The sequence below is a fragment of the Somniosus microcephalus genome, chromosome 8, assembly GCF_052327205.1.
Source record: "Somniosus microcephalus isolate GS21.2 chromosome 8, FLI_Smic_1.0, whole genome shotgun sequence".
In the NCBI taxonomy this organism is placed as follows: Eukaryota; Metazoa; Chordata; class Chondrichthyes; order Squaliformes; family Somniosidae; genus Somniosus; species Somniosus microcephalus.
In genome coordinates, this window is record NC_140994.1 from 96,591,050 (window position 1) to 96,604,395 (window position 13,346).

Consider the following 13,346-nt stretch of genomic DNA (forward strand, 5'->3'; position numbering starts at 1 on the left):
AGAATGCGCTATTACATCTGTCATTGGAGCTCGGGCACCCGGTGGAGGTGGTTGTTTACGTCAAGTTGAGATTCTCCTGGCAGGTGAGTGACACGACCATGATGGCTTTTACCAGCCGAGCCCTGACAGCTGAATACTGGCCACTTGGGCAAGGTGCCTGTGAAATTAGAACCATCAGGGGACAGTTTCCTCGAGAGAACATTGATAGGCTCTCGTCCTCTTTTGCTGATTTTAAGGTAAAACTGGCACTGCATAAATGGGGCACTGCTAGCAGAGGATTTGGGAAGGCCCAATGGACAGGTTTCCCAATGGTTGAGTGGCTAAAGGCAGTGTGTGGTGTGGCACTGAGCCCTACAGACAGGAAAAACCCAGTTTTGTCTCGCTGAGGTAGCTGACCAGCCAGGGCAGTAGTTGGGGCACCATAATTGGCCTCCGTATCCCTCAGCTAGAGAGGGGAATGATCGGGCAGGGCTAGTGTCTATGATCATTAGCAGGGTGGCCCACTGCTGAGAAGGGCACAGGATTGAAGGTTGTGATGAGAGGACTGGGCTCTGCTGTGATGCACCCTATGGTTGAAAAGCCTGCTAATGCTCACTGTGTAGGCTCACGCTTGGCGAGATACCAGAAGACTCCAGCTGCATGTGAAGCCTGGAAGAGCGGAAGGGTTAAAACTAGGAGGAGGAAGTGTTCATCCAGGTATCTTGACGCCCACAGAAACCCAACATGATTTTAGTACTTAGAAACCCACACAGGGAGAGTCTCTGCCTGATTCGGAGAAACACTTTCCCTGCAACGGCACACATATTCCGCTGTCAGGGCTCGGCTGGTAAAAGCCATCATGGTCGTGTCCAATCTACCCTCACCTAAACCCGCAGAGGGAGAGAATGATGGTTGAGCCAGGAACACCCTACCCATTAGAGTTGAAAGGTTATCTGGAGCGGAGTGGGACGAATCACAGCCCTAGTGACAGGTCTATGACCTGCTCCCATCGATGAGCAGAGGCGAATGCTCTCGGCTGACCACTCATTTGTACACATTATCAGGGAATGAATTCACTGTCTTACGAACACTAGTACTGTGCATTTGTATTCATGAACGCAAGAAAGATTCATCCCTCTAATGCTCAACTTCTCCACCATAACGCCCCAACTGTATCTTGAATAACCCCAATGATTTTGCCTCCACCCTTGCCTGGCAGATTATCCCAAGTGATTCTCATTGAAGATATTTTTCCTGATGCCTGTTTAAATTTACATGCTCTGTGCCCACTCTCCTGGTTTCCCTCATTTACCATTGAATATTTGATATCTTTCTGAAGGGCAATTAGGGATGGCAATAAATGCCGGCCTTGCCAATGACGTCCACATCCCATAAACAAATAAAACAAATGGTTTTTTTTACCTGAAAACTCTTTTTGTTTCAATCCTCACACAGAACTGCTGAAGCTAAGGAACCAGTTGGCTTTTTATTTAACCAATGGTGTGGTTTGGCCAGCATCAAAGAATATGGAGGCACAGCCTGCACTGCTACCTCCTGTCATCAGTGACCAACAGGCTTGCAGGTTCTGCTCGCAGAGACGCAACTGTGCTTTATACAGCAGGTAAGGGAGTGTCCAATCACTGGGGCCGTGCCAGGATTTGGTGAGGGAGTGTCCAATCACTGGCACTGTACCAGGAAACAGTGAGGGAGTGTCCAATCACTGGGGCAATGATGGGAGGGGTTGTGTTGCTGCGGGTGACCCTGGGAATTTTTTCGACCCATGCCCATTGGCCCTCGTGCTTTGGTGGGTCTAGACACACTTTCACATTTCTTGCTCTCGCACTTTTGCACATGCATACAGTTACACACTCAATCACACTCGCTCGCTTCCAGCAGGTGACATTTTATAGTGGTAAGGAATAGGCTGACTTCCCCATCCTTATTCCCAACCCAGGAGTGCTTATGTGTGGCTCAGTTCTATGCCGGTGAAGTGAATTTATCCATGGAGCCATCATGGAATGAGATTTATTTCTTGTGAAGCTATGAAATTTCAAGTTTAGTGAATGCACGGTATACTGAAAAGATGAATGGTGAAGCAAATATTATAGGAGTCTGGAAGTTAAGCCGCCACCTTGTTCTACAGGGCAGTGGAACAGGAGATGGAGGGCTGTTTTGTGCCTGTAGATGTAAAACCTGTTCTGCAGCAGGAGACCCAACACTTGCAGCTTGTGGATCTGCAGTACTTCCGGCTCTGGTACCTGCTCTGTGTTCTGGAAGCGCACGCAGTTGATAGCAAAGGAGGGTCCCGAAACATCTGGATGCACTCTGCAGAGGACAGGTGAGAAAGAATCCCATTATCATGTCATAGCAGTCATGACCCTTGTGATGTGGGGGTGCTGTGTGCAGGGGTTGTGGGGGGGTGGGTGTGCGGGGAGGGCGGGAGGTTGGCCAACCTATCAGCATAAACCTCTATTCCCTTCTCCCTTGAATGCTTATCTAACTGCCCCTTAAATGCATCTATACTATTCACCTCAACCACTCCCTGTGGTAGCGAGTTCCACATTCTCAGCACTCTCTGCCGCAAGCCTACATTTCGTTGTACTGCACTTGTGCACTAACAATGACAATAAAAGTTGATTTGATTTTGATTTAAAGAAGTTTCTTCTGAATTCCCTATTGGATTTCCTGGTGACTATTGATGGCCTCTAGTTATGCTCTTCCCCACAAGTGGAAATATTCTCTCTCTATCCACTCTAAACCTTTCATGATTTTAAAGACCTCTATTAGGTCACCCCTCAGCCTTCTCTTTTCAAGAGAAAAGAGACCCAGCCTGTTCATCCTTTCCTGATAGGTGTACCCTCGCATTTCTGGTATCTTCTCTGCACCCTCTCCAGTGCCTCTGTATCCTTTTCATAATATGGCGACCAGAATTGTACACCGTACTCCAAGTGTGGTCTAACCAAGGTTCAATACAAGTTTAGCTTAACTTCACTACTTTTCAATTCTATTCCTCTAGAAATAAACCCAAGTGCTTGGTTTGCTTTTTTTATGGTCTTGTTAACCTGTGTCGATACTTTGTGATTTCTGTATTTGTACTCCGAGATGCCTTTGTTCTTCTACCCCATTTAGATTCTTATTTTCCAAGTAATATGTGATCTCCCTATTTTTCTTACCATAATGTAATACCTCACATTTATCTGTGTTGAATTTCATTTGCCAATTATATGCCCATTCTGCAAGTTTATTACTGTCTTCCTGTAATTTGTTGCAGTCCTCCTCAGTATTGGCTATCCCCCCCCCCCCCAATTTAGTGTTGTTCGCAAATTTAGAAATTGTGTTTTTGATTCCAAAGTCTAAATCGTTAATATAAATTGTGAATAACAGTGATCCCAGCACTGATCCTTGTGGAACACCACTACCCACCTTCTGCCACTGTGAATAGCTACCCTTTACCCCTACTCTCTGCTTTCTGTCTTGAAGCCAGCTAGCTATCCATTCTGCTACTTGTCCCCCGACTCCGCATTCCCTGACCTTATTCATTAGTGATTATGGGGTACCTTATCAAAGGCCTTTTGAAAATCTAGATAAATTATATCTACTGCATTACCTTTGTCTACTCTCTCTGTTACCACTTCAAAAAATTCAATAAGGTTGGTCAAGCAAGAATTTCCCTTTTGAAATCCATGCTGACTATCTATTATGCTTTTTGTTTCTAGATGTTCTTCTATTTTCTCCTTTAGTAGGGATTCCATTATTTTTCCTACCATTGATGTTAAGCTGGCTGGTCTATAATTCCCTGGACATCTTCTATCTCCCTTCTTAAATATCGGTATTACGTTAGCTATCCGCCAGTCCTCTGGCACTACATCTTTTTCTAATGAATTACTAAATAATGTGTAGAAATGCCTCTGCTATTTCTTCCCTAGATTCTGTTAAAATGCGCGGATGTAATCCATCCGGACATGGGGTTTTATCCTCTGAGTTTCATTAGTTTATTTAGTATATCTCCTTGTTTTATATTAAATGCAGTTAACTCATTACTAATCTCATCATCCGATGTCCTCTCTACCTGTTCTATCTGTCTGGTGAATACTGAAGCAAAGTAATGATTTAATATCTCTGCCATCTCCCTATCGTTACCTGTGGTATTTTCCTCTCCATTCCGTAGTGGCCCTATTCCCATCCCGACCTTCCTTTTTTTATTTATATGCCTGTATAATATTTTACTATTTTGTTTTATGTTCCTTGATAATTTAATTTCAATATCCTCTTTGCCTTCCTAATTTTTTTTGACTTCTCTCCTAATCCCTTCATATTCTCCCTTATCATGCTCTCCTTTTGTAATGACAGTGTTTTTCTTAGTTTGTTTTCCATTGAAGAGAGGGCAGTGTAATGTTTTTGAGATTGTTTTATGTTGATGTTTGGATGATTTTGTTTTGATAGGGAGCTGCAAGGTTGCTGTGTCGCTAACCTTGTGCGCAGTAGTTCTGTACAGACCGTTTCTGATGGACAGTACCAGCATCAATTCACACGGAGAAGTGGGTCCATATCGAAAACTGCACTAATGGTTGGAGACAGAGTTGTCGTAAGTGGGCAGGAGAAAATGCTGCTTGCTGTGTCTTCCGGATATGTCACTGAAGTCCACTCCCCCCAGGTTACGTGCACACTAGATCGGTAAGGGACTCCAAACATTCAGTCATGATCTTGTAGGAAGGATTGAACCTAAAATCCAATAGGAGAAATTGGATCGGGATTTATCACTTATGTCTGGGATTTTACAGGATGCCATTTGGTTTGCGGAGTCATTCTACACAAACCATCTCGTGTAAAGAAACCGTACAAACTTGGTGCTTATTGTGACTATAATGCAGCACTGCCGAGATTTATTGTTAACTCTTGTCCCACTTGGAAGATCTCAAGGGCATGACACAAAACTTAACGCGCTACTTCATTTAACTGCAGTGATAGCACTGCCGTTATCGTTAAAAGGTTCAGTGTCACTGATTACAGTGAACATAACAAAGTACAGTCAGAAATGAACCTTCCAGTATCAGCACTGTTAGTAAAATTCAGTTCCAAGATTACAGCATGCACTCTCCCAATCCTTCCCAAAAATCTTGCACAAGATGAAAACTGTTGACTTTGTATATCAGGCATCCTGACGTGTCACCAGTAGACCCATTGTCAGCAACAACTCGAGATGCTTCATCCAGAAAAAACATGCCCAAAAATTGTTGATGCCAAATCTCTACTATAACTTTACAGATTGATTTGTTTCATTCCAGTAATTTTATTGCATGTTTTCAACCACAAGAGAATAAGCCTATTTTGTCTGTCTTTCATTCAGTTAGAATGTTTTGTGTCTGCAGAAACTTCAATACTGCACTTGAAAACAGACACCCATTATCCTTGCATTGAGTGAAACATAAGAAGTAGGAGCAGGAGTAGGCCATATGGCCCCTCGGGCCTGCTCCGCCATTCAATAGAATCATGGCTGATCCGAACCTAGACTCACGTCCACTTCCCTGCCCGCTCCCCGTAACCCCTAATTCCCTTATCAGCTAGGAAACTGTCTGTAATGAAATCTGTTTGTCTTGATCCTGTATTCGTTTTGCACTCGGGTATATTACCCTCCCCCACACGGTGTATAGTTTCACTTCCTCTTTCCCGACTAACCTGGGAGGTTCCAGGTCTTGGCTCTTGGCTCCGCCCCTGACTTCTCTTACATAAAGATCCCAGGATCTGTATGACTCATTCCTGTGAACCAGTCGGCGTGTTGAGATGTTAGCTCTGATCTTAGTGATTAAAAGCCAATTTGTTTAAGTCTATAACTTCTAGTTTTGTGGTTATTGAAGGCCCATCAATTTTAATCACTAAAGAATACTAGGATGGATCGACTCCTAAAACCAGAGCGTCTGGACTTGGTTCCACATTCTGCTGAAGCATCAAATCAATTTGGACACTGGCTCAAATGCTTTGAACTCTTCGCGGGGGCCTCATCCGCTAGCGAGGTAGATAAACTGAGTCTACTGACTACTCGCGTAAGTCATCGGATTTATTCGTTCACCCGGGACGCCACCTCTTACACGGAGGCCATCACTATCCTGAAGGCCCAATACCAGAGGCCGGTAAACGAAGTGTACGCCAGACATCTGCTGGCTACACGCAGGCAGCGACCAGAGGAATCAATGGACGATTTCTTACAGGGCCTAAAGGACCTGGTCCGGGACTGTAACTGCAAGGCCGTGACGGCCAACGCGTACTCTGACGAATTGGTCTGCGATTCCTTCATCACGGGCCTCAAATCGAATTATATCCGGCAGAGACTGCTGGAGAAGGAGGTCCTGGACTTAAAGAAGGCAGTGGCCACTGCGCGATCGCTGGACGTGGCCCAGAAAAACTCTGACTCTTATTCTTCCGGCCATGCGGCCCTCACCGCCTCGTGCGCGCCGAGGGGGCCGCCATCTTGGAATCAGCCATCTTCCCCATCCAGGTCTCAGACCAGCTCTACGCCGCCGGAGTCCCCACACAGAAGTTCACCCAGGAGTCCTACTACAGCGGCAATGTCTCGAGGCCCGAAATGCTACTTCTGCGGCCAGGCCAAGCACCCCAGACAACGATGCCCAGCGAAGGACGCTACATGCTTCAAATGTAAGAAAAAGGGGCATTTTAGCAAAGTCTGCAGGGGGAATCCGATTTCCAACTCCGTCACCGCCTCGTGCGTGCTGTGCGGGCCGCCATCTTGGGGATCCGCCATCTTTTCCCGACTCAACGGCCGCTCCGGGCCCAACAGTGGCTTCGATCACGGTGGATCAATCCAGGCCACACCCGTTGACAAAATCCATGATGGACATACAGGTAAACAGGAATTTAACAAAATGTTTAATTGACTGTGGGAGTACCGAGAGTTTTATCCACCCTAGCCTGGTACGGCGGCACTCATTAACGGTAACCCCTACACGGAGCAGAATTGCTATGGCTGCTAAGCACCACACTTCGGACATTTTGGGCTACTGTGTGGTAACACTGACTGTAAAAGGCACAGACTACAAGGATTTTAAACTCCTCGTGATGCCAGAACACTGCTAATGTAATCTTGGGCCTGGACTTCCAGTGCCACCACGAAAGTGTCACGCTAGCATATGGCGGGTCCCAGCCGCCACTCATAGTCTGTGGCCTATCAAACTTAAAAATCAGCCCGCCCTCTTTATTCGCTAATCTCGCTCCGAACTGTAGGCCCATAGCGACCAAAAGTAGACGGTACAGTCTGGAAGACAGACACTTTATCAAGGCGGAAGTGGACAGACTCCTGCGGGAAGGCATTATTGAATGCAGTACCAGCCCGTGGCGTGCCCAAGTAGTCATAGTTAAAAATAGCAAAGAAACGGATGGTAATTGACTACAGCCAGACTGTTAATATTTATACCCAGCTGGACGCCTACCCTTTACCCCGCATATCAGAAATGGTCAACCAGATTGCGCAATACCGAGTCTTCTCGACTATCGACCTCAAATCCGCGTATCACCAGCTCCCCATTAGAACAAACAAAGGGGGAAAATCAAGAATGACAAAATACTCAGGTGGAGGATCGAACTATCCACGTTCGACTATGATATTATGTACAGGCCGGGAGCCCTTAATGAACCCCCAGATGCCCTATCGCGGGGAATGTGTGCCAGCATTCATACGGACAAATTACAGGGTCTCCACAACGACCTCTGTCACCCAGTGGTCACCCGACTATACCATTTTATAAAGTCCCGCAATCTGCCCCACTCCATCGAGGAGGTCAGGGCAATGACCAGAGCCTGCCGCATCTGTGCGGAATGTAAGCCTCGTTTCTACAGGCCTGACCGTGCACACCTTATCAAAGCCACACGGCTATTCGAGCGCCTAAGTCTTGATGCGCTATCAATTACTCATAAAAGACTGAGAGTTAGAAGAGTAACTAAAGGCTTTTATTAACAACAGAATGGAGGTCTGCCTCGAGTGGTCGACCGGTCCAGGATACCAAGGGCTGGGGAGCAGTCACCTTTATACTAGGACCTGTGGGAGGAGTCAGCCGAGGCATGTCCAGGCATGTACACAGTGGAATACAAACAGGACAAACAGGAATACAAACAGTGGTTTACCACATTCACCCCTTGTTTAAAATTGAGTCCGGCGGGGTGAAGTGTATTAAAAGTTAGTGTATTGGAGTCTCTCCGGAGGTCTTGTCTGCCGCTGTGATCGGCGTGGCGACGGCAGGGGTAGTGAAGCTTCCGGCGTCGAGTCCAGCGTAGGCTGTGGCACAGGCGTGTCGTCCTCGTAGATGTCGAGCGGGGCCCAGGCCTGCCGTCTGCTGGGGCTGGATATCGGATCGTGGGGGGGGTGGTAGTGGGTAGTGGGTTACTGTGGTCCCCGAGGGTGCAAGGTCTCTTATGGAGACTGTGTCCTCCCGCCCGTCCGGGTATGCGATGTAAGCATACTGGGGGTTGGCGTGGAGGAGGTCGACCCTCTCGACCAGGGGGTCCGTTTTATGGGTCCTCACGTGTCTTCTCAGTAGGACCGGCCCTGGGGACGTCAGCCATGGCGGTAGCGATGTCCCTGATGTGGACTTCCTTGGGAAGACAAACATTTTCTCATGAGGGGTGGCGTTAGTGGCAGTGCAGAGCAGTGACCGAATAGAGTGGAGCGCATCGGGGAGCACATCCTGCCAGCGGGAGGTTGGAAGGCCCCTAGACTTTAAGGCTAGCAGGACGGCCTTCCAAACTCTCGCATTTTCTCTTTCCACCTGTCCGTTCCCCCGGGGGTTGTAACTGGTGGTCCTGCTTGTGGCAATACCCCTAGTTAGCAGGTACTGACGGAGTTCGTCGCTCATAAACGATGAGCCCCGGTCGCTATGGATATAGCTGGGGAAGCCGAACAGGGTGAAGAGGTTGTTCAGACATTTAATGACCGTGGCACTGGTCATGTCCGGGCAGGGGAAGGCGAACGGGAAACGGGAGTACTCATCAATAATATTGAGGAAGTACACATTGCGGTCGGAGGAGGGGAGAGGCCCTTTAAAATCAACGCTCAGGCGCTCGAAGGGGCGAGTGGCTTTTATCAGGTGGGCCCTGTCTGGTCTATAAAAGTGTGGTTTGCACTCAGCGCAGACTTGGCAGTTCCTGGTCATGGTCCTGACCTCCTCAATAGAGTAAGGCAGGTTGCGGGCCTTGATGAGGTGGAAGAACCTGGTGACCCCCGGGTGGCAGAGGTCATTGTGGAGGACCCGTAGTCTATCGATCTGCGCGCTGGCGCAGGTGCCACGCGATAGCGCATCCGGGGGTTCATTTAGCTTCCCGGGCCGGTACAAGATCTCGTAGTTGTAGGTGGAAAGTTCGATTCTCCACCTCAAGATCTTGTCATTTTTGATTTTGCCCCTCTGCTTGTTGTTAAACATAAAAGCAACTGAACGCTGGTCAGTGAGCAGGGTAAATCGTTTTCCGGCCAGGTAGTGCCTCCAATGACGCACAGCCTCCACAATCGCCTGGGCCTCCTTCTCAACAGCGGAGTGTCTGGTCTCCGGGCCTTGGAGGGTTCGTGAAAAGAAGGCCACGGGTCTCCCCGCCTGATTGAGGGTAGCGGCCAGGGCAAAGTCGGACGCGTCGCTTTCCACCTGGAAGGGGATGGATTCGTCCACTGCGTGCATGGTGGCTTTGGCAATGTCCTCCTTGATACGGTGGAAGGCTAAGCGGGCCTCTGCCGTCAAGGGAAAAGAGGTGGACTTGATCAGCGGACGGGCCTTGTCCGCATAGTAGGGGACCCACTGGGCGTAATAGGAGAAAAACCCTAGGCACCTCTTCAGGGCCTTGAGGCAGTGGGGCAGTGGAAGTTCCATAAGGGGACGCATCCGGTCGGGGTCGATGACTCCGTGTTCCACAACACAGCCAAGGATGGCGAGGCGGTTTGTGCGGAATATGCACTTCTCCTTGTTATATGTCAGGTTTAGGAGTTGGGCGGTGCGGAGGAATTTTTCGAGGTTTGCGTCATGGTCCTGCAAGTCACGGCCGCAGATGGTCACATTGTCCAGATATGGGAAAGTGGCCTGCAACGCATTTTGATCTACCATCCGGTCCATCTCCCTTTGGAAGATGGAGACCCCGTTGGTGACGCCAAAGGGAACCCTAAGGAAGTGATAGAGGCGGCCGTTTGCCTCAAAGGCAGTGTACTGGCGGTCCTCAGGGCGGATGGGGAGCTGGTGGTACGCTGATTTCAGGTCAATGGTCGAGAAGACGCGGTACTGCGCGATCTGGTTGACCATATCAACTATACGGGGGAGTGGGTAGGCGTCCAGCAGGGTGTAGCGATTTATTGTCTGGCTGTAGTCGATGACCAGGCGCTGCTTCTCGCTGGTCTTAACGACCACAACCTGGGCTCGCCAGGGGCTGGTGCTGCCCTCAATAATCCCTTCTTTCAGGAGCCGCTCCACTTCGGTTTTAATGAAAACCCTGTCCCCGGCACTGTATCGCCTGCTCTTTGTGGCGATGGGCTTACAGTCGGGGGTGAGGTTAGCAAACAGTGGTGGGGGGGTGACTCTGAGTGTGGAGAGGTTGCACCTGGTGCGCGGCGGGCAATTTGGAAGCTGCTGGCTGCGGACTGTGAGTGTGGGTAGGGGTCCACCGTACGCCATCGTAACACTTTTAAGGTGGCACTGAAAATCTAACCCCAGCAGGACGGCAGCGCAGAGGTCAGGCAGGACCAGAAGTTTAAAATGATCGTACACGGTCCCGTCTACTACGAGTGTCACCACGCAGTAGCCGCCGATGTCCGCCGACTGGGACTCGGAGGCCATAGAAATCCGCTGTTGCGCAGGCAGGACTGGGAGAGAGCAACGCCGCACCGTGTCGGGGTGGATGAAGCTCTCCGTGCTCCCAGAGTCAAAAAGGCAGATTGTATCGTGACCATTTACCTTAATGTCCATTGTGGAACTGGCCAGTTGGTGCGGTCTCGCTTGGTCCAGTGTAACGGATGCCAGCGTAGGGGTCGGTGTGTCGCTGCGGGTATCAGATGAGGCGGTGTCGGGGGCCTGCTGCGTCCCGGCTGTCGTCCAAGATGGCGGCGTCCATGATCCCCATGTGGCTGGAGGCGTCCAAAATGGCTGCTGTACCGGTGATTCGCACACGGCCGGGGAGGTCCAAAATGGCGGCCCGCATGGCCCACACGCGGCGCTGCTGGGGTTCGGGGTGGCTTTGGCCCTGCAGACGCTAGCGTAGTGTCCCTTCTTCCCGCAGCCCGAGCAGATCGCGTTTTTCGCCGGGCAGCGCGCTCTGGGGTGTTTTGCCTGGCCACAGAAGTAGCATTTCTGGCCTTGGGGCACTGCTGTCTGGCCTTGGGGCACTGCTGCGGTAGTTGGGCCGTTGTTGGGGTGTGGCTGGGGTGGCATGGCGCTATGAGGCGGTCCTACCGTGTCCCAGGCTGTCATTCCCCGCGGCGTCCACGGTGCAGAGGAGTAGGCATCCATGCCCTGGTAGGCTGCATCCAACGATAGTGCGAGTTCAGAGGCCTTGTTGAGGTCGAGGTTACTCTGCTCCAACAGTCGCTGTCGTGTGTAATTGGATCTGTGGCCCGCTACAAAAGCGTCCCGGATAAGTTCCTCTGTGTACACGGCGGCCTTTACATCCTTACAACCACAGGCCCGGCCAAGCACAGACAGTGCCTGAAGGTATTCCACGGTCGATTCCCCAGGTTGTTGTTTACGACTCCCCAGGAGGTGCCTGGCGTACACTTCGTTCACTGGGCGCGTGTACTGGTCCTTGAGGAGCTTGATAGCATCCGCGTACGAGGTCGCGTCTTGGATGACCGAGTACACTCGGTGGTTCACTTTGGAGGTCAGGACATCCAGTTTGTCCTCGTCCGATTTGATTGCTTCGGAGGCGGTCAGGAATTTTTCGAAACACTTAAGCCAGTGAGTAAACTTGGTGGATGAGTCCGCCTCCCGATGATCTAAGTCCAGGCATGCTGGTGTGAGGATCTTCTCCATTATAAAAATGTTGTTAATAAAATTGATGCGCTATCAATTACTCATAAAAGACTGAGAGTTAGAAGAGTAACTAAAGGCTTTTATTAACAACAGAATGGAGGTCTGCCTCGAGTGGTCGACCGGTCCAGGATACAAAGGGCTGGGGAGCAGTCACCTTTATACTAGGACCTGTGGGAGGAGTCAGCCGAGGCATGTCCAGGCATGTACACAGTGGAATACAAACAGGACAAACAGGAATACAAACAGTGGTTTACCACAAGTCTGGACTTCAAGGGACCCCTTCCCTCTGCCGACTGTAACGTATACTTCCTCAATATCATTGATGAATATTCCCGCTTCCCCTTCGCCATTCCCTGCCCAGACATGACCAGTGCCACGGTCATCAAGTGTCTCTGTAATCTATTCTGCATGTTTGGCATGCCGAACTACATACACAGCGATAGGGGGACGTCATTCATGAGTGACGAGCTGCGCCAATTCTTGCTCTCGAAGGGGATAGCCACTAGCAGAACCACTAGCTACAACCCCCGGGGTAATGGGCAAGTGGAAAGGGAGAATGCTACTGTTTGGAAGGCTGTCACGTTAGCCTTAAAGTCAGAAGGCCTTCCGACTTCCCGCTGGCAGGAAGTCCTCCCAGACGTGCTCCACTCCATAAGGTCTCTGTTATGTACAGCCACTAACGCTACCCCTCACGAAAAGATGTTCGTTTTCCCCCGGAAATCCACCTCTGGCATATCTCTACCCGCGTGGCTGACGTCTCCGGGGACAGTACTATTGCGGAAGCACGCGAGAGGCCATAAAACGGACCCCCTTGTGGAAAAGGTACAGCTCCTCCATGCAAACCCTCAGTACGCCTATATCGAATACTCTGACGGGCGAGAGGACACTGTTTCCATAAAAGACCTCGCTCCCTCGGGGAGCGGAGAGAACGATGGGAGACTACCCGATGAAGACCTACACTACAAAGAGACAGGACGCCCAGAGGTATCAATACCCAACTTTAACCTGGAGGACACTGCAGATAACCTGGAAGACACTGCGGAGGCCCGGACAGCGGAGGAACCAGAATCCACTCCCCTAGAGGCACCCCAACCGGCTTTGCGCCGATCACTGAGAACTGCAAAACCTCCTGACAGACTCACTTATACCAAATTTTAAGAAACATCACCCCGATGGACTAAATCTATAGAAGGGGTGAATGTAATGAAATCTGTTTGTCTTGATCCTGTATTCGTTTTGCACTCATGTATATTACCCTCCCCCACTGTGTATAGTTTCACTTCCTCTTTCCCGACTAACCTGGGAGGTTCCAGGTCTTGGCTCTTGGCTCCGCCCCTGACTTCTCTCACATAAAGATCCCAG

General features: G+C 49.9%; 1 protein-coding gene across 1 annotated transcript in view; it reads left to right on the forward strand.

Annotated features, from left to right (window-relative positions):
* The window catches only part of LOC147113712 (DNA replication ATP-dependent helicase/nuclease DNA2-like), a 63,756-nt gene that overhangs the window by 33,329 nt on the left and 17,081 nt on the right, over positions 1-13,346 (forward strand). The window contains exons 9-11 of the mRNA XM_085995026.1: positions 1,435-1,600; positions 2,123-2,317; positions 4,423-4,653. Coding sequence (XP_085851152.1) covers positions 1,435-1,600; positions 2,123-2,317; positions 4,423-4,653 — 592 coding nt within the window. The remainder of the gene's footprint in view (positions 1-1,434; positions 1,601-2,122; positions 2,318-4,422; positions 4,654-13,346) is intronic.